Raw genomic sequence first — 21945 nt, forward strand, 5'->3', positions numbered from 1 at the left:
AAACTTTTCATTTTAGAGTCTATATCAAAGTGAATTGCTGCTTGGTCTGCAGAAGACCAGCTTCAAAAAAAAAATAAAAAATTTTAATCCCTGAAAATGGATAAAACGGATATTTGGGGCATGGCAAGTGGTGCGGTCTGTCGCGAGTTTCGCACCCTGCCGAGGGAACTTTTTTTTTAATTTTATTTGATGTTGGAATATGAGGGCTTAGGGTATTCCCTAGTCGGGAGCTCCCGACTAGAACCTTTGACTTGTTAATTATAAGGTTATTAGTTTGTAAGTTTCTGCCAAGAAGGCAATTTTTTAATTAAAATATAATTTGTTGTAAGCAACTATGAGTATTATTCCCAGTAGCGAAAGAGCAAACCCCTTTGCACCGGCAATATCGCTAAATAAAATGTGCTGGCGAAATACTTAGTTAGGGCTTTAGGATTAGATAAATCGCTAGCATTTTTGCTCTAACACAATCGCTTGGTAAAGTGTCCTAACGAAATCGTCAACCCTCTTTCACTAGGTATTTCGCTAGGTCAATGACATCCCCCTGTTAAATTCGTTAGTCTAACGAATTGGTGTTTGCATGGTTTGAGACCAGTTCCCATCATAAAGAGTCAGCTTAATCGTTAGCGGTGCACCGGTGGACCCGAATTGCATGGTATGTTATCATCGAACTATAATGCGGCTTGGTGTCAAGCTCTTGAGTGTGAGAAACTGAAATGACGATATTAGCTGGTTATAATGCGATTTATCACGAAGCGTGTCGAGTGTGAATATTATTTTTATACCCTGAACCCATTAAAAATGGGAAAGAGGGTATATTGTATTTGTGCTAAATGCAAATGTTTGTAACAGGCAGAAGGAAGCATCTCCGGCCCTATAAATTATATATATTCTTGATCAGCATCAATAGCCGAGTCGATATACCCATGTCCGTCTGTTTGTCCGTCCGTCTGTCCGTATGTATGAACGCAAGGATCTCAGAACCCATAAGAGCTAGGGACTTTAAATTTACGTGTAGGTGCTACTAGTGCCTAGTGCTCTTGTTTCCGATAATCGATAACTTACTCCGATTCCAAGAAATCGATAAAAATCGATAGAATATTATATATATGTTAAGTATCTTTTATTTTATACCTATTGTCACCTCTCCGCTACCACCAAACAGCTATAAATCAAGTTAATAACCCAACTTTTATTGTCAACCAATTTAAGCCACAAATTAAAAACAATTGACTTTTTTTGAATATACAAATATTCTATGGTACAATAAGATAACTGTAGAAAATTTCATAAAGATCGGTTAGGAGAAAACCAAACTTATATGCAACTGCGCAATTGGATGGGGCAGCAGCTTTATGAATTTCTGTTTACATGTACACACACACATTCATGCGCGTCTGCTTCGCATTCTATCGCATTCTAACTGCATTGTAATTGCGATTTTTTTCTGAAATGCTATTTTAGTTCCTTTTTTTGTTCATAAGTACTTAGTTATTGGTGTGGCTGCTGAGTAGAGGTATAACAAGTGTTGCAGTCTTTCGCGAGTTCGAGCCCTACCTGGGGAGGTATTTTTTTTTCTTTTTTGCTGGTGTGGCTGTTGAGTAGAGTTGACAGCAAGTAATGCTGCCAGTTGCGAGTTCAAACCCTGCCAAGGGAAATTTTTTTAAAATTTATTTGGTGCTGGAATAAGAGGGTTCAGGGTATTCCCTAGTCGGGAGCTCCCGACTAGAACCTTTTACTTGTTTTGTTTATTCATGATGATTCAGTTGCACATGCTGATAGCATGCACATTTCTGTTTTTACAATCACACTCGACACGGCAATAAACCGCAGTTTCCCACACTCTACACGCTCGACACCCAGCCGGATTATAGCTCGCTGGTAACATAGCAACTTGTGCATGCATCAGCAAGCACTCACCATTCCTCCCCATCACATCAAAGCGTAAAATGTGATCTTGCTCTTGTTATGGATAATTAATATAAACAAACCATTTCCACTGATAGCCCCGTGACGTCACTTTCTGAGGGAGAACATACAGTCCCTATCTACTGAGCATATATATTGTGCATTTTCGGTAGTCTATATATCCTCGGAGGTACCGCTGTGGTTGTAATAAGTGAATAGGTCTCATCTTAAATAATTGTGTCACGAGATTATTCTTTGTTCGTAATCTTGATGTCGGACCCTGTGTTCTATATGCGCAGAAGTCGTCTAAAATATTTTTCACATCCATTGCTAGTGTAACAGTAGTACTGTTTTGTTGCCCTTCTCAGAAGATAATATGTTCCTGTAAGAATTTACGTGTATGTTTTACTGTGTTCAGTATTGCTCCATACCTACTGCCTTCGTTGTTCTCAGTTTTGTATTCTTTAACTAATGAAAATAATTCATTGTGTGCCGCCTCTTGTATTTCTTTTTACTTTTTTCGTCTGTACCAACTCTTTCCCTTCCGAAATATTTTTTAAGAGACGGAAGTCATAATTGTTAATATGGAGAGTGAAGTTTAATATCTTGGTTATGAACAAACTGTCAGGTTAATGCTTTGCTTAGGTCGGAGTGGATTATTTTGTTCGTAGACAATTGCTTGATCCAGTTTTTAATAAATTTAATTTTATCAAAGTTAGTTCAATTATGTTGATTGATTTCCTGGATTTCTTGCACCTAGTTTTTATGTTTGCATTGCCTATGCTTGCTTTCATGCCTTCCGTGCGTGCCTTCCGTTTGTATTTAAATCTGGTTTATGACGACCTTTTCATTTTTAAATATTCAGTTTTGCAGCTCGAGCTGCAGGACTTAAATTATTAAAGCCAAAAAATCAAACAATTTTGTTTTAATATTAAGTCGAATCCCGTTAATTCGTCTCCCGCTAAATCGAAAATCTCAATAGTTCGCAAACAATGCTGTCCCCGTGAAAAAAATTCCATACATTTTGGTCGCCTCGTTAATTCGTACTTTTTTTTTCGCAACGCACAGAATATTAAACCTCTTAACAATTGAAACTTGGTTTTGTAATCTCTTATATCTAATATCCCCGTTAGGTTTTGCAGACAAGCGCTACATCATTCCTTGAAAATGGCACAAAAGCGTACTCATAAGACGTTATCAATTGCTCAAAAGCAATGCATTATGTCAGCCATTGATAATGGAACAAAAAAAACAATTCAATATCGTTCCATCAACAATAACATCAATTACTCAAAAAAGAGTTTATTCTGCAACCATCCTCTTGTAGCAAACCATCCTCTTGTAGTAAAGAAAAATCTTTGTTTTTTACCAAAGCTATGAACCTAATAAATGTTAGGGCAATGGTTGGCTAGATCGTTTTAAACACCGACTCAATATCGCATTTAAAATATTGTACGACGAAAGTTCGTCTGTTAATGAAGGCGTATATTCTGAATGGAAGGAAAAGTTAAGTAGTCTGAGAAAAGATCACGAAGCTCAGGATACATTTAAAGCAGATAAAACTGGGTTGTGCTATAAGTGTTTGCCAGACCTATTTCTTTAAAAATGAAAAATGCCATAGGGGTAAGCACAGTAAAGAGCGAGTGATTCTATTAGTTGCTGTAAACATGGGGATTAAGTTTTTCGATGCCATAACTTGATCCCCTGCTCTCCTCGGAAAGTCAGCAAAACCAAGTTGTTTTTAAAACATTTTTAGTTTTCCAGTGATATTCTTATTCATAGACAATTGAACGGCGCAAAATGGCTACCCTCATCTTAGCCATGTAAAAATTGCTTTTTTGCCACCCATTACCACATCCAACCTGCGGCCCATTGACATGTGTATTATAAAAATTTGAAATCATTATTATACCGTATCACGATCGTTATTAAAGGCATTGATAAAAAAAGTTTAATTGTACAATATTAACAGTTGTACAAATTGCTTATAGAGCTTGGAAAAATATTAGCATTTTGTGTATTCAAAACTGCTTCCGTGCTTGCGGTTTCAGTAAAATATTAAACGACGACTTATTAGAAGATAATCAGTTGAACATAGATTATCTTTGGGCAACTATTTTTGAGGTCTCTGAAAATGCCGGTTGTTGCGACGTTGACATTGACATTGCTGTATCCGGTATGTTGACAAATAACGTCATTTTGAAAGAAGTTTCGCATATCAATTATGAAAGTGACGAGGATGATAATGCCGCCCAAAAGGGTATTTTGCATTTGTGCAAAATGCAAATGAATGTAACATATCCGACCCCATAAAGTATATATATTCTTAATCATTCTTAATCCATAGCCGAGTCTATAGATCAAGTTAATAACCCAACTTGTAGTGCCGACCAATATAAGCCATAAAAAAAGCAATTGACTTTTTGAGAATACACAATACACAAATATTTTATGGTACAATAAGATATACTTTAAAAATATCATTAAGATCGGTTAAAAGAAAACCAAAGTTATATAACACTGCGCAATTGGATGGCACAGCTATTCATGCGCGTCTGCTTCGCATTCTATCGAATTCTAACAGCATTGTAATCGCGACTTTTTTCTGTATTGTTATTTCAGTTCATTTTTTTCTCTCAATTAGTTAATTATTGGTGTGGCTGAGGAGTAGAGGTACAGCAAGTGTTGCGGTCTGTCTCGATTTCGAGCCCTACATGGGAAACAATTTTTTTGCTGGTTTGTCTGTTGAGTAGAGTCGTCAGCAAGTAAAACGGTCAGTTGCGAGTTCGAATCTTGCCAAGGGAACTTTTTTTTAGAATTTATCTTTATTACTTCAATTGAGCGCGTTGCGCAAACAACATTTGGTGTTGGGATAAGAGGGTTCAGGCAAAGACAATATAAACACTAAGATGAGTAACGCCATACAACAAAATGCTACCTTACAGCTTGATTTTTTTAAAATTGAGAACGAAAACGATATCACTAGCATTGCGCTCTCACAGCTGAGAGAACGAAAAAGCTAAAAATAGAATTTGCTCTCAGCTTCGGCTCTATGAGGGCCGTGCAAGCATTTATGTTTGTATGCGTGTGAATATACATACATAACAGCATATTTGAATGTGTTGTTATCCACTGCTCTGGCAAAGTCTCGGGCTGGCAAAGAAACAATTTTCTTAGTTTTTTAGCGCAGATCACAACCTAGCCAAAATTTCTGTTGATATATGAATGCATTTTGGGTACTCCGTACAAAAAAATTTGTATTTTTAAGTCGATGCAAATATTTATGTAATTTTTTATATTTGAAATTATTAATTAAATTATTTTTATTATTTATACATTTATTATTATACATTTATTTTTTTTTTATTTTATTATTTTTGTTGTTCGAATTATAAAGAACAAAGTACGCAGGGAACACCGCGAGGAGACCATTATAATTATAATGGGGTCATAACTAAATATGACCCTCGGGTATTTTCTGCGAAGCCAACCTCAGTACACAAAATGCATTCATATATCAACACAAATTTGGGATAGGTCATGATCTGCGCTAGAAAACTAACAAAATTAATTTCTTGCCAGCTAAAGCCAGAGCAGTGAATAACAACACATGCATACATACTTTAAAGTTCTTATGCATGTATAGTTCACGCATACAACGAAAGGTGCACGCATGCTATTGGCTGAGACAAGAACTTTTCTCGAGCATTCACTGTCCAAAAAGAAAAGTGAAATCAATCTATATGTGCTATTTTCTTAACATAGTTATTGCGCAAGAAGCGCCTTGTGTAAAAATTATATAAGTTCTTAAATTTTCCTGTAAAATTAATTCTTAATATCTAGGGTAATATATCATTTAAATAAAGAATGCATACCATGGATAAAGCACAAGCACTTCGCGTCGATCGTAAGCTCTAAACTTTTTCGCTCAATGTGCTTCGAAAACGAAGCGACGCAAAGCAGCATCGACCAGCTTTGCTGAAGGCAGGCTGGCGACTAACTTCGTAGCTCGTGTCAGCATCAGCAAGCCACGACTTCGGCATTCGTTCGTCTGGTCTTTGGAGAACGAACAACCAGTCGGCAGGCATCCCGTACGAAGCCTCAAAGGCCAGATGAAAGGCCAGGCCAGAAATTTTGCGTCGTATTAAAATGTATGGACGTTACTCATCTTAGTGTTTATATTGTCTTTGGTTCTGGGTATTCCCTACTCGGGAGCTGCCGACTTTAACCTCTTAATTGTTTCTTTTTTTTTTTAAAGTTTTGGGAAAAAAGAAAAACAGGTGGGCAAGCCACCAGCAGGCACACAAATTCCACTATTCATATACAAAGTATGCAAGTATGCGTGAATAGCGAGTCCAAAATATTTTAAATGCACACATGGCAACGCTTAGGTACCCTTACCAACGATAACGAGCTAAATGCAAGAATTATCAAATTACTCGTCCCTTCAAATGGGAAGAAAGCCACCGAATTTTGAGTAAAATTGAATCTGTTGGCACTTTTGCTTGTGGACAAATACACACACAGACAGTACAACGGTAAATACACAAATTGAAGGAGCACTGAGAGGAAGCAAAAGTAGTTTCCAGCAGTGCGAGAGAATAAAAAAAAAACAGCGATACCGTTTTATAAACCCGAATAGAAACGAAGGCGACTTAGGACCAGCCGCACAGAAAACGTAATTCACTTTTTTTGTGTGAATTTCGCTCGTTTTCCGTTGCTTCTGTGTTTCTGTCACGGGGCAAGTGAAGTTATGAGTTGGATGTGCAATTTTATTGTATTGTATTTAAAATAATAGCCATCGTAATTACGATTGTAGTATATACCGCGTTCTGTGTATGTGCTTATATTTATTTTAGTTTAATTTTTTTCGTCGAAACTGAACTCTTGGTGTGGCTGTGAGGTATGCATGTACATACAGTATGTCAACAAATTGTTTTGACGAAGCAAGAAATTCATATTTTCCAGGTTACGTTTTACACAACATTCTTATATTTTAATGTCTTTTATATTTAACATATATTAATTTATTTTTATACCCTTGCAGAGGCTATTATAATTTCGTCGTGAAATGTGTAACGCATTGAAGGCGACTTCTCCGACCCCATAAAGTATATATATTCTTGATCAGCATCAACAGCCGAGTCGATATAGACATGTCCGTCTGTCCGTCTGACCCTTTTTTCTCTGTCCGTCGTTTCTATGTATTTGTCTGCGTTTCTATGCGAACTAGTCTCTCAGTTTTAAAGATCTTAATGAAACTTTGCATATGCCCTCTTTCTGTTGCATGCAGCACATTAGTCAAAACCAGCTAGATCGGTCGAAAATTAAGTTTTTGTATGAAAAAACATTTTGTTTATCAAGATATCTTGACGAAACTCGCCATTTATTAGTTTAACTATGCTCCTCATATATATGCAAAATCCTATTAAGATCGGACCACTATATCAAATAGCTGCCATAGGAACGATCGGTGGAAAATTAAGTTGTTGTATGGAAAACTTTTTAGTTATTCAAAATATTTTGATTAAGCACGGCATTTAAAGATTTTACTATGCCCCTTCATTTTTGCAAAAAATTATTTACTTCGGACTGCTATATATCTGCCATAGGAACGATCGGGTAAAAACCTTTTTGTTTATCAAGATATCTTGCCCAAGCTCGGCATTAACGATTTTGCCTGTGCTTCTTAAATACGGGCAAAGCACTATAAGCATTATGAAAAGTTTGGGTCTGCAAGGGTATTAGATCTTCGACGTGCCGAAGATAACCTTTCTTTCTCGTTTTGTTAGAACTAGTTGAAAAAAATACATATTAATATCCATGGCTCCAAACAATTCCGGTATGTTGACAAATAACGTCATTTTGAAAGAAGTTTCGCATATCAATTATGAAAGTGACGAGGATGATAATGCCGCCCAAAAGGGTATTTTGCATTTGTGCAAAATGCAAATAAATGTAAAAAATAAAAATTTAAAAGTAATAATTCTTAATGGTGTCAAGAAATTGTTTTGACTGTCATCGATTTTGCAATTCGCCTTGATGCAATCCCGTTAAAATTCTGTTTTCATAATTTGTCTCCTACTTCCCTATGAATTCTGTTAACATTTTCTGATGAAATTTTGATCGTGTGTTGAACTTTGTGGACAAATAAAAATCCCAGGGAAGAGAACATCTTTTGATATTACCCAGTTGTCTTATTATAATCACCAGATCGGTAAAACTGTGATGGAGTTATCCGAGATGTTTTCGTTATTCAGACAAACTATATATAACATATTGGACCGATGTCTGAATGTAAGAAGCCCCTGATTTCAAGCATTAATATTGAAGAGCGGCTTTCATTTGCACAAATACACTTAGAGAAGCCAGCAGGGTATTGGGATGACGTTATATTCTGTGACGAAACCAAAATTATGTTTTTTTTTATAATGATGGATCTGGCGAAAGCCCTTAACGGCATTGGAAACTCGGAACATAATACCGACGGTAAAGATAAGTAAACTCTCCATGATGGTATGGGGCTGCATATCGAGCAAGGGCGTTGGTGGTGGCAAAAAGAAGTCAGAAGTCTCGCAACGAATTGAAAGCTGCTATTCTTGAAGAATAGATAAAGATTCTGGAAACTTATAACACCAGGTTATCCAGATTAAGTCTATTAAACGGCGATTGCAGGCTGTATGTACTGCCCAGGGCCGTCATACAAAGTATTAGCGTGTTTTTTTTTTTTTTAACTTATTTCCTTTAATACTGTAGGTCTAAAAAGGCTGCTTGGAGCCATGGATCTGAATACGAAATGAATAGAAAAATAACTAATCGATATACTATATAAGAGATTAAAATATTGGAAGAGTTTTGTTTTTAATGCATATTAATCTGGAAAACATAAATTTTTCCCTTTGTCAAAACAATTTCTTCTTTCAAAACAAGATCTTTTAAAATGTTTTTGAGATCGATCGGACGCTAAGCAAAAATGATTTATATAGCGTGATGCATCTCCATCACATACGGTAACTACAGTAAAATTTGCAGCGCCCTAGATCTGAAGGTTTGGGATGCGCGTTGATCACTTATCAGTACCGTGTAAATCATTTTTGCTTAGCATCCGATCGATCTGAAAAACATTTTAAAAGATCTTCGGTTATTGAGGGGTGTCGCACAGATTTTGGAAAATCCAATTTTCCTTGGATGAAATGGGGCTAAAAGATTTGGTTGGCGATGTTTCGGGATCCAATTCATATCCGAGAATCTTTATTAAAATTCATTTTATCACGTGTTTCACAGTCTTGAACAATCTTAGGATCCTCAGGGAAAAATGCGTCAAACATTATTTGGGGGACGATCTTAGTTTCATCCGATCGCTCTTAAATTTACTTTCAAAGCCCTACGTAACAAGTTAATGAATACGTGTTTCAGCGATCTTGGAAACGGTAAACTGTGGACATATAGTGTTAACTTGTTGCATGCAATTTTTTGGGTCGGACTTCAAACTCATTTACAGACTTCTTCTGTTAGAATTTCGTAAATGAGTTTTTCGTGATATCGGTCCAAACTTATGATTATTTACTCGATGAATTTTAGATATGTCTCCAAATAGAAGTAAATTTCAATATATTACATTGGCTAAAAAGCCGAAAAATGGAAATATTTAAAATTTATTGCACATAACCTGCCTCGGGCAAGGGTGGGCAATACCCCCTAGTTTATATATATAACTTTGGACGTGGCATTCGACGAACTTGGACCAGGTAAAGCCGGGAAAGCTAGTTATATTAAGAACACTATCTCTATGACAATCTTTCTTTATATTGATTTTGAAACTACTGTTTCATGCTACAAAAATTGTTTTTGGGCCATGGGATACTCTAAAATGCAAACTTACAATTAAGTCCACAGTAACGGACAATACATATCGTCAAAATTCAGAACGTTTAAGAAAAATTAGTTAGGTTCGTGCTAGCAGTAGTAAATTTAAACAGGCTCACGTGGCTTCGTGTGCTGCTAGCTCTGCTACAGTCAACAGAACAACGTAAGCTGGTTATTCACTTGCGCCTCTGATAAGTTACTTATGCAAGCCTGGCCATAGCTTCATAGACCAAGCGCGTGCTTTAATATAGCATTTGTATCCGTATTACCGCTTTTAAACAGAAAATATAATTTTAGACAGAAAAATGTAAATTTTTGCAATACTTTTAAAAAAACGACAAAATATAGATGACTTAAATACAAAACATTGCGATCGGTGTATGTTAGTATCCAGGGTGTCATCAAGTGGTACGCAGGCCATTGGACAAACAGGATATACTTACAGCTAAGCCAAGATATTGTTTTTGATACAATGAGACTGTTTATACTTTGTCTGCTTGTCGCTACAGGCGCAACATTTACACTGTTTGGCCCGCATATTCGTATTGTACCTAGTCAAAAGCGCAATGAAATAATACTGCACTTTCGTAATCCTTGCAACAAGACGAGCCAAACTACTCTTAAACCACCACCAACACAGTGCAAGCATTATCCAACAAAGCAAAACTGTGAACATACTTCTTCACATGTACCAAAAACTACAACTTCACATAACTGGCAGCAAGAAACAACGCTGACAATTACATCGACCCAAAAACCTGTGGTTCGTACAACTTTCGGTGAAACAGCTAAGCCAAGTACTCAGAAGCCGACAACGTTGAAGTCAACTGAGCCTAATAGAACAACAAATAGGCCAAGCACACACAAGTCAATAACGTTCAAGCCAACTGAAATAAGTACCGCATCAATTAAACCAATTTCTCAAAAACCATCAACGATAAAGCCAAATGATTCAAGTTCTACAAAAGTTAGGTCAAGTACTCCGAAGTCAACCACGTTAGGGTCAACTCAAACAAACGAAACAACATATATGCCAAGCACCCAACAGTCGTCAACATCGAAGCAAAGTATAACCACTGAGACAACAAATAAGTCAAGTACCCAAATGTCGACCACGTTCAAACCAACTATAGCAAAATCAACGAAAATTAACCCAAGTACTCCGAAACCAACACAAAAAAACAAAACAACAAAAAAGCCAAGCACCCAAAAGCCTTCAACGAAACAGCCAACTGATTTAAGTTCTACAACAATTAAGTCAAGTACCCCGAAGTCAACTAAGTTGCAGCCAACACTAACAACAATTATTCTAAGCACCCACAAATCGAATACAGTTAAGCCAACTGGCGAAAGTGATACCTCAATTAAGCCAAGTACTCAAAAGGCGACAACGCTGAACCCACATGAAGCAAGCACAATAACAATTCAGCCAAGTACTCCGAAGCCAACTCAAATAAAAAGAACAACAAATAAGCCAAGCACCCAAAAGTCGACTACGTTCAAACCCACTGTAGCTAGAATTACAACAAATAAACCAAGTTCTCAAAAGCCAACAACGCTGAAGCCAATTGAGCCAAGTAAAACAACAAAAGAGCCGAGCACCCAAAAGCCGTCTACAAAACAGCCAACAGATTTAAGTTCTACAACCATTAAGTCAAGTACCCCGAAGTCAACTAAGTTGCAGCCAACTCTAACAACAATTATTCCAAGCACCCAAAAATCGAATACAGTAAAGCCAACTGGCGCAAGTGAAACCTCAATTAAGCCAAGTACTCAAAAGGCGACAACGCTGAACCCACATGAAGCAAGCACAATAACAATTCAGCCAAGTACTCCGAAGCCAACTCAAATAAAAAGAACAACAAATAAGCCAAGCACCCAAGAGCCTTCAACGAAACAGCCAACAGATTCAAGTTCTACAACAATTAAGTCAAGTACAACAACGCTAAACCCAACTGAAGCAAGTACAATGACAATTCAGCCAAGTACTCCGAAGCCAACTCAAACAAATAGAACAACAAAAAAGCCAAGCACCAAAAACCCGACAACGTTCAAACCAACTGTAGCTAGAATTACAACAAATAAACCAAGCACACAAAAGCAAACAACGCTGAAGCCAATTGAGCCAAGTAAAACAACAAAAGAGCCGAGCACCCAAAAGCCGTCTACAAAACAGCCAACTGATTTAAGTTCTACAACAATTAAGTCAAGTACCCCGAAGTCAACTAAGTTGCAGCCAACTCTAACAACAATTATTCCAAGCACCCAAAAATCGAATACAGTAAAGCCAACTGGCGCAAGTGAAACCTCAATTAAGCCAAGTACTCAAAAGGCGACAACGCTGAACCCACATGAAGCAAGCACAATAACAATTCAGCCAAGTACTCCGAAGCCAACTCAAATAAAAAGAACAACAAATAAGCCAAGCACCCAAAAGTCGACTACGTTCAAACCAACTGTAGCTAGAATTACAACAAATAAACCAAGTTCCCAAAAGCCAACAACGCTGAAGCCAATTGAGCCAAGTAAAACAACAAAAAAGCTAAGCACCCAAAAGCCTTCAACGAAACAGCCAACAGATTCAAGTTCTACAACAATTAAGTCAAGTACTCAGAAGTCAACCACTTTGAAGCCGACTCAAACCAGTTCTCAACAGCCATCAACCCTGAAGCCAATTGAGCCAAGTAAAACAACAAAAGAGCCGAGCACCCAAAAGCCGTCTACAAAACAGCCAACTAATTTAAGTTCTACAACAATTAAGTCAAGTACCCCGAAGTCAACTAAGTTGCAGCCAACTCTAACAACAATTATTCCAAGCACCCAAAAATCGAATACAGTAAGGCCAACTGGCGCAAGTGAAACCTCAATTAAGCCAAGTACTCAAAAGGCGACAACGCTGAACCCACATGAAGCAAGCACAATAACAATTCAGCCAAGTACTCCGAAGCCAACTCAAATAAAAAGAACAACAAAAAAGCCAAGCACCCAAAAGCCTTCAACGAAACAGCCAACAGATTCAAGTTCTACAACAATTAAGTCAAGTACAACAACGCTAAACCCAACTGAAGCAAGTACAATGACAATTCAGCCAAGTACTCCGAAGCCAACTCAAACAAATAGAACAACAAAAAAGCCAAGCACCAAAAACCCGACAACGTTCAAACCAACTGTAGCTAGAATTACAACAAATAAACCAAGCACACAAAAGCAAACAACGCTGAAGCCAATTGAGCCAAGTAAAACAACAAAAGAGCCGAGCACCCAAAAGCCGTCTACAAAACAGCCAACTAATTTAAGTTCTACAACAATTAAGTCAAGTACCCCGAAGTCAACTAAGTTGCAGCCAACTCTAACAACAATTATTCCAAGCACCCAAAAATCGAATACAGTAAAGCCAACTGGCGCAAGTGAAACCTCAATTAAGCCAAGTACTCAAAAGGCGACAACGCTGAACCCACATGAAGCAAGCACAATAACAATTCAGCCAAGTACTCCGAAGCCAACTCAAATAAAAAGAACAACAAATAAGCCAAGCACCCAAAAGTCGACTACGTTCAAACCAACTGTAGCTAGAATTACAACAAATAAACCAAGTTCCCAAAAGCCAACAACGCTGAAGCCAATTGAGCCAAGTAAAACAACAAAAAAGCTAAGCACCCAAAAGCCTTCAACGAAACAGCCAACAGATTCAAGTTCTACAACAATTAAGTCAAGTACTCAGAAGTCAACCACTTTGAAGCCGACTCAAACCAGTTCTCAACAGCCATCAACCCTGAAGCCAATTGAGCCAAGTAAAACAACAAAAGAGCCGAGCACCCAAAAGCCGTCTACAAAACAGCCAACTAATTTAAGTTCTACAACAATTAAGTCAAGTACCCCGAAGTCAACTAAGTTGCAGTCAACTCTAACAACAATTATTCCAAGCACCCAAAAATCGAATACAGTAAGGCCAACTGGCGCAAGTGAAACCTCAATTAAGCCAAGTACTCAAAAGGCGACAACGCTGAACCCACATGAAGCAAGCACAATAACAATTCAGCCAAGTACTCCGAAGCCAACTCAAATAAAAAGAACAACAAAAAAGCCAAGCACCCAAAAGCCTTCAACGAAACAGCCAACAGATTCAAGTTCTACAACAATTAAGACAAGTACAACAACGCTAAACCCAACTGAAGCAAGTACAATGACAATTCAGCCAAGTACTCCGAAGCCAACTCAAACAAATAGAACAACAAAAAAGCCAAGCACCAAAAACCCGACAACGTTCAAACCAACTGTAGCTAGAATTACAACAAATAAACCAAGCACACAAAAGCAAACAACGCTGAAGCCAATTGAGCCAAGTAAAACAACAAAAGAGCCGAGCACCCAAAAGCCGTCTACAAAACAGCCAACTGATTTAAGTTCTACAACAATTAAGTCAAGTACCCCGAAGTCAACTAAGTTGCAGCCAACTCTAACAACAATTATTCCAAGCACCCAAAAATCGAATACAGTAAAGCCAACTGGCGCAAGTGAAACCTCAATTAAGCCAAGTACTCAAAAGGCGACAACGCTGAACCCACATGAAGCAAGCACAATAACAATTCAGCCAAGTACTCCGAAGCCAACTCAAATAAAAAGAACAACAAATAAGCCAAGCACCCAAAAGTCGACTACGTTCAAACCAACTGTAGCTAGAATTACAACAAATAAACCAAGTTCCCAAAAGCCAACAACGCTGAAGCCAATTGAGCCAAGTAAAACAACAAAAAAGCTAAGCACCCAAAAGCCTTCAACGAAACAGCCAACAGATTCAAGTTCTACAACAATTAAGTCAAGTACAACAACGCTAAACCCAACTGAAGCAAGTACAATGACAATTCAGCCAAGTACTCCGAAGCCAACTCAAACAAATAGAACAACAAAAAAGCCAAGCACCGAAAACCCGACAACGTTCAAACCAACTGTAGCTACTATTACAACAAATAAACCAAGTTCACAAAAGCCAACAACGCTGAAGCCAATTGAGCCAAGTAAAACAACAAAAAAGCTAAGCACCCAAAAGCCTTCAACGAAACAGCCAACAGATTCAAGTTCTACAACAATTAAGTCAAGTACTCAGAAGTCAACCACTTTGAAGCCGACTCAAACCAGTTCTCAACAGCCATCAACCCTGAAGCCAATTGAGCCAAGTAAAACAACAAAAGAGCCGAGCACCCAAAAGCCGTCTACAAAACAGCCAACTAATTTAAGTTCTACAACAATTAAGTCAAGTACCCCGAAGTCAACTAAGTTGCAGCCAACTCTAACAACAATTATTCCAAGCACCCAAAAATCGAATACAGTAAGGCCAACTGGCGCAAGTGAAACCTCAATTAAGCCAAGTACTCAAAAGGCGACAACGCTGAACCCACATGAAGCAAGCACAATAACAATTCAGCCAAGTACTCCGAAGCCAACTCAAATAAAAAGAACAACAAAAAAGCCAAGCACCCAAAAGCCTTCAACGAAACAGCCAACAGATTCAAGTTCTACAACAATTAAGTCAAGTACAACAACGCTAAACCCAACTGAAGCAAGTACAATGACAATTCAGCCAAGTACTCCGAAGCCAACTCAAACAAATAGAACAACAAAAAAGCCAAGCACCAAAAACCCGACAACGTTCAAACCAACTGTAGCTAGAATTACAACAAATAAACCAAGCACACAAAAGCAAACAACGCTGAAGCCAATTGAGCCAAGTAAAACAACAAAAGAGCCGAGCACCCAAAAGCCGTCTACAAAACAGCCAACTGATTTAAGTTCTACAACAATTAAGTCAAGTACCCCGAAGTCAACTAAGTTGCAGCCAACTCTAACAACAATTATTCCAAGCACCCAAAAATCGAATACAGTAAAGCCAACTGGCGCAAGTGAAACCTCAATTAAGCCAAGTACTCAAAAGGCGACAACGCTGAACCCACATGAAGCAAGCACAATAACAATTCAGCCAAGTACTCCGAAGCCAACTCAAATAAAAAGAACAACAAATAAGCCAAGCACCCAAAAGTCGACTACGTTCAAACCAACTGTAGCTAGAATTACAACAAATAAACCAAGTTCCCAAAAGCCAACAACGCTGAAGCCAATTGAGCCAAGTAAAACAACAAATAAGCCAAGCACCCAAAAGCCTTCAACGAAACAGCCAACAGATTCAAGTTCTACAACAATTAAGTCAAGTACAACAACGCTAAACCCAACTGAAGCAAGTACAATGACAATTCAGCCAAGTACTCCGAAGCCAACTCAAACAAATAGAACAACAAAAAAGCCAAGCACCAAAAACCCGACAACGTTCAAACCAACTGTAGCTAGAATTACAACAAATAAACCAAGCACACAAAAGCAAACAACGCTGAAGCCAATTGAGCCAAGTAAAACAACAAAAGAGCCGAGCACCCAAAAGCCGTCTACAAAACAGCCAACTAATTTAAGTTCTACAACAATTAAGTCAAGTACCCCGAAGTCAACTAAGTTGCAGCCAACTCTAACAACAATTATTCCAAGCACCCAAAAATCGAATACAGTAAAGCCAACTGGCGCAAGTGAAACCTCAATTAAGCCAAGTACTCAAAAGGCGACAACGCTGAACCCACATGAAGCAAGCACAATAACAATTCAGCCAAGTACTCCGAAGCCAACTCAAATAAAAAGAACAACAAAAAAGCCAAGCACCGAAAAGCCGACAACGTTCAGACCAACTGTAGCTAGAATTACAACAAATAAACCAAGTTCTCAAAAGCCAACAACGCTGAAGCCAATTGAGCCAAGTAAAACAACAAAAGAGCCTAGCACCCAAAAGCCTTCAACGAAACAGCCAACAGATTCAAGTTCTACAACAATTAAGTCGAGTACTCCGAAGTCAACCACGTTGAATCCAACTCAAACAAACAAAACAACAAATAACCCAAGCACCCAGGAGTCGACAACATTCAAGTCACCTGTAACAAGTATTACGTCAATTAAACCAAGTTCTCGAATGCCGACAAGTACAAGTACAAGCACTAGCATCCAACAGCCCACATGGCCGTCTAGTAAGAAACCAACGACAAAAACGTCGAAAACTACTACCGAAACGTTGCCACCTTTTAATGTTTTTTAGGCGGGACTGCAAGCAAAGCGAATGCTTTAAAGATCCACTTGTGTGCTGTCTATTAAAAATTTCATTTTGACCGAAAACTAGAAAACTTTATTAGAGTAATACTAATATAAAAGTATTCTTAGATTATTTAAAAACCGTTTTTTTTTTATCAATATTTTTAAAATGGTTTAAAATTTGAATTAATATATGCCTACATGTTGATGATTTGTATAGTATTTTCTGTTTGAATAAAAAGACATACGATATACGCACGCAGACCCAAAACCTAACTTAGCTAAATTAAAAGTAATAAAATGCAAACAGAACAAATAAAGAGGATACTTAAAGTAGGGTATTTCCGTACTCTATAATAATGAATGTAATTAATCATAAAATGTGCACAGATCTTTATACACTGAAATCATTGAAAATAGGTAGAAGGGCTAGAATTTCCGCCCACTTAAAGTATATATATTTTTGATAAGCGTCCGTAGACGAGTCGATCTAGCCATGTCCGTCAGTCTGTCGGTCCTTCTGCTAAGCTGTGCATCTGTCTGGATGTATGAATGCGTCAATCTCACAATCTTTAAGAGCTGGAGACTTGCAATTTAAACGAAGGTCCTCTCCCCCCTCTTTCAGCTAACGCTACACGCTATTCTATTTTAGAAGCTATATGTCAAGTTTGGTGACCCTAGCTCTTATTATTTACCAAAATTGCCCAAAAAACAGGATATCGATATCGATTTTTATCTATTGCTTGGAAACGGGGTAAGTTATCGACTATCGGAAACAAACTCGATCTGCGCGGGCACTAGGAGCACCTACATCTTAAATCATCATAATCATCATCATCAATCATAAAACATCTCTAGCTCTTATAGGTTCTGAGATCCTTGCGTTCATACATACGGACAGACGGACAGACAGACAGACGGACATGGCTAGATCGACTCGGCTATTGATGCTGATCAAGAATATATATACTTTATGAGGTCGGAGATGCTTCCTTCTGCCTGTTACATACATTTGGATTTTGCACAAACACAATATACCCTTATACCCTTATAGGTCTCGAACTCTTAACAGACCAAATTGTTTGAGAAAAAGGCGGATTAAAATAGAAGCCAAGAAAACAAAACAATCGCATTAGCCATGCTGTTCATAGAATGAACGAAAGACGCGCATGAATGTGTGTGTGACATGTATTCAGACATTTTTAGGCTTTGTGCTGCTGCCCCAAACTCGTGCCAGCACAAAATATATTGTCTTTAATAACTATTTTCTTTCTTGACCGACCTTTATACAATTTTCTACAGTAGATCTTATTGTACTATAGAATATGACATTTGCATTTAAAGCGTGCTTTAAATTGGCGGGCAATGCAAGTTGGTGTTTTTACTTAATTTATGGTGATATCGTGGTATTAGGGATAGCTATCAAATCAAAGATGCTTGATATATATATACTATTCTGCAAGCAACATGTCAAGTTTGGTGACTCTACATCTTAAAACCTACTTGGTAACTGGGCACGTTATCGATAATTGGAAATAGACTCTTACTGCGCGGGCACTACAGCTAAGATTTCAGTATCTAGCTCTGATTGGTTCTGAAATCCTTGTGTTCATATGTATATACGATCGGACGGACGTGGCTAGATCGACTCGGCATTTGATGCTGATCAAGAATATATATATTTTATAGGGAGATGTTTCCTTCTGCCAGTTACATACATTTTTACAAATACATTAATATTGGAATATCAGCACAGGCACAATACAATCTCAATTGCAATGCTGTTAATAGAATTAATGAAGAGGCGTATGAATGTGTGGGTGTACATGTATATGTATACAGAAATTCTTGCAATATGCGCTAGTTGCCACAAGGACAAGCACTGACAACACGTTTTCTTTAATAACTTTCATAATTCGTTTATGTTTTCGATCTTGGTGAAATTTTCAACGGTAGTTTTTATTGTACTAAAGAATATTTGTATATTCTCAAAAAATCAATTGCATTTGAATTGAATTGTGGTTTAAATTGGTGGAAAATATAAGTTGCTTAATTTACTCCATTTATAGCTATGAGGTAGTAGCGGGAAGGTGGTGAATAAAAGATACTTGATATATATCTATATATATAAGACTGTTTGTCCGTCAGGACTGACTGACTGATTTATTGACTGGCAGATTTCTGATCAACTCCCAGCCCATAGCGTAAGAGCTAGGAAGCTGAATTTTCACTGTATTTACCTTATTTGATGAAGGAGCACGTTAAGGCGGGATTTGGGGAAACTCCACCCGCATGTATGGGAAAAATGCGTAAAACGTTTGTACGAAACTTTTACGCGTACCATCTGATCGGCCCTTAACTCATTTTCAAGACATTTGATCTTATTCATTTCAGGGGTGTTTCACACTTTTCGAAAAATGTATTCCTCCTTGGTGGAAATGGAAGACAAAGATTATGGATGACTTTTCACCACCAATTTATTTTTAAGGATTTATATAAAAAATCATTTGAGACCTGTTTCACATTGTTTGAAAAATCTAAACTACTTCGGTTTTAAGTTGTGTCCGATTTGCTTCTAACTTATTTTCAGAGCTCTACATAAGAACTTAATGCATTCGTGTTTAAACGATTTGGGAAATTCCACCCGCAACAGTTTTAATTTGGCGGAAAACGTTTGTATGAAAGTTGTTTACTTACCGTCCGAACAGTTTCAAATCCTTTTCAAAGATTTTTGAAAACATTTATTGTATGCGTGCCACGGGAAAGTCCGGGGGACTATACCCGCTAGTATATATATATATATTATTCTAGAAGCTACGTGTCAAGTTTGGGGGTTCTTGCTCGAACTACCTACCAAATTTGCTTAAAAAAACAGAACTTCGATATTGATTTTTATAGATAACTTGAAAACGGTTCAAGATATCGCTTATCGGAAAAAAACACGTACTGTGCAAGTCTCTAGGTTCTGAAATTCTTCGCTTATAGACAGACATGGTTAGATCGATTCGGCTATCGAAGCTGATCAAGAATTTATATACTTTTTTGGGTCGGAGACGCCAAGCCAAGCCCCAAGCGCTTTCAACAATAAAGTTTAAAGTTAAACCAAGTTTTACGAAGCATACGAGCTGAAGCCATCGTAAGCAAATATAACAGAATTTAAGCCAAACACCCAAAAGTTGACAACTTTTAAACCACTTGAAGAGAGTATTATATTCATTAAAATCAAGTTCTCAAAAACCAACAACGTCTAAGTCAACTGAACCATGTAACCCAACAACTAAGTCAAGCACCGAAAAGCTATTTACGATGAAGCCAAAACAATAACTAATAAGCCAAACATCCAAAATTCGACAGCGGTCAAGCCAACAAAAACAAGTAAAACAACAACTAAGCCAAGCACACAAAAGACAACATAGATAAAGTCAACTAGGGCAAGCACAATTACAACTCAGCTCATCACCAACGAACCGAAGACTTAAGCTGTACAAAGCACCACAAGCACTAGCACCTAACAGCCCACATGGCCGGCTAGTAAGAAACCTACAACAAAAACGTCGAAAAGTACTACCGAAACGTTACCACATTTTAATGATTTTTAGGCGGGACTTCACGCAAAGTGAGTGCTTTTAAGATCCACCTGTGTGCTGTCTGTCAAAATATTATTTTTGATCAAAAACTACAATATACTCTTTGAATTATAATTAAATACAAGTATTCTAATCGTATTAGTATTATCAAAATGGTTAGCAATTTGAATTAATATATTATATTTAAATTGACATGAAGAGATGAACCTAATAGTTGAATTAAATTGAATTTCACTATGTAGCAAAGGCAATGTTGCATAGTAAATGTATACATAATGTATACATAATGGAGATGCTGGGAAAGAATATAAATAAAAAGAAAAAGAAAAACAAGCAACAGGGCACACCTTGAACCCAACACCAAAGGCTTCGCGCTAGTTTGCTTTATCAGTAATTGTTGGATTCTGCAGCAGTCTCATCAAATTAACATAAGCAAACATTCATGTAAACATAAGAAGAGGTTGTAATTTTGGTCTAGTGGAACAGCTGTTTATTATAAATAAGGTTGGCAAGCCTTTCTTGCACTTGTCGCAGCTGCTATAAATTGCATATTCCTTTTTTGTCTGCTCTCTCAGTTCGTTGTTGATCGAGGCGAAGCGAAGAACCAATTCTGAGCCACAGCCTTATAATCTGCATAAATTTGCCTAATGGCGCCGATGACATCGAGTGGAAATTCATCCCCCCCCGTTCTCCACACTTTGGTGGACTATGGGAGGCGGCAGTGAAGTTGGCCAAGCATCACTTCTACCGCTCTGTCGGCCGCTCTTTACTTAGTTTTGAAGATCTTCGTACTCTTGTTTGCCAAATCACAGCTATTGTTAGCTCACGCCCATTACTCTCGCTTTCAGAGAACCCAGCAGATCTAAATGTCCTGACTCCTGGTTTAGGTTCTAAACAGTTGCTAAAAAACATTAGTAACTCAACATTTGGAGGCCCCGGCGAGATTTAACATTGCAGAAGCAAAATAAATCTATTGCAAATTAAAATTGTGATTATTCTTGAATGAGTAGCACATAATCATCGTAAATTGTTATAATTAGGCAAGTCCAAACCGCCTGTGTGAGCTGACCATTTACAGCTCCCAAATATTCCCATATACATAAACGCCGCTAGTTGACTTTCGCGCTCTTCCCCTTGCGCGGTGATTCGCCGGCTCAGCTTATATACATACGCTTGTACATAAGCAGCTGCACAATTCGCCGCATGTTGTGTGCTCAGTTTGGTGTTCTGATTTTGTGCTTGTGAAAAAATGATGCAAGTCGAGAACACAGATGATATGCAGTCAAACAGGGTGTTTTTTCTTAAGCGCAAAGTGGTTGCATTGTTCGAGCGAGCCAAGTGTATTGAAAATGAATTATTTGAGGATAAAATTAACAACTTTTGTGCCGTTGACTAAGAAGTGCGCCTTTTGCTAATTGAAAAAACTAAGTCTGCCTTTAATACCACCCATAACTCGCTAGGAGAGCTT

At 37.8% G+C, this 21945-nt stretch overlaps 2 protein-coding genes across 2 annotated transcripts in view; one reads left to right on the plus strand and one right to left on the minus strand.

The window, feature by feature from the left end:
* dpr8 (defective proboscis extension response 8) overlaps positions 1-21945 on the minus strand; it is a 402477-nt gene that overhangs the window by 18432 nt on the left and 362100 nt on the right. The window lies entirely within an intron of this gene.
* On the plus strand, positions 10167-16996 carry Muc12Ea (Mucin 12Ea). Its single transcript, XM_070209058.1, has one exon. It carries the CDS (start codon positions 10244-10246, stop codon positions 16895-16897), a length of 6654 nt encoding a protein of 2217 aa, XP_070065159.1. The 5' UTR covers positions 10167-10243; the 3' UTR covers positions 16898-16996.

Source organism: Drosophila virilis, chromosome X (genome assembly GCF_030788295.1).
Source record: "Drosophila virilis strain 15010-1051.87 chromosome X, Dvir_AGI_RSII-ME, whole genome shotgun sequence".
NCBI lineage: Eukaryota > Metazoa > Arthropoda > Insecta > Diptera > Drosophilidae > Drosophila > Drosophila virilis.

What these genes read in the sequence shown, in the direction of transcription:
- Muc12Ea (XM_070209058.1), top strand. Translation starts at nt 10,244, where the DNA reads ATGAGACTGTTTATACTTTGTCTGCTTGTCGCTACAGGCGCAACATTT.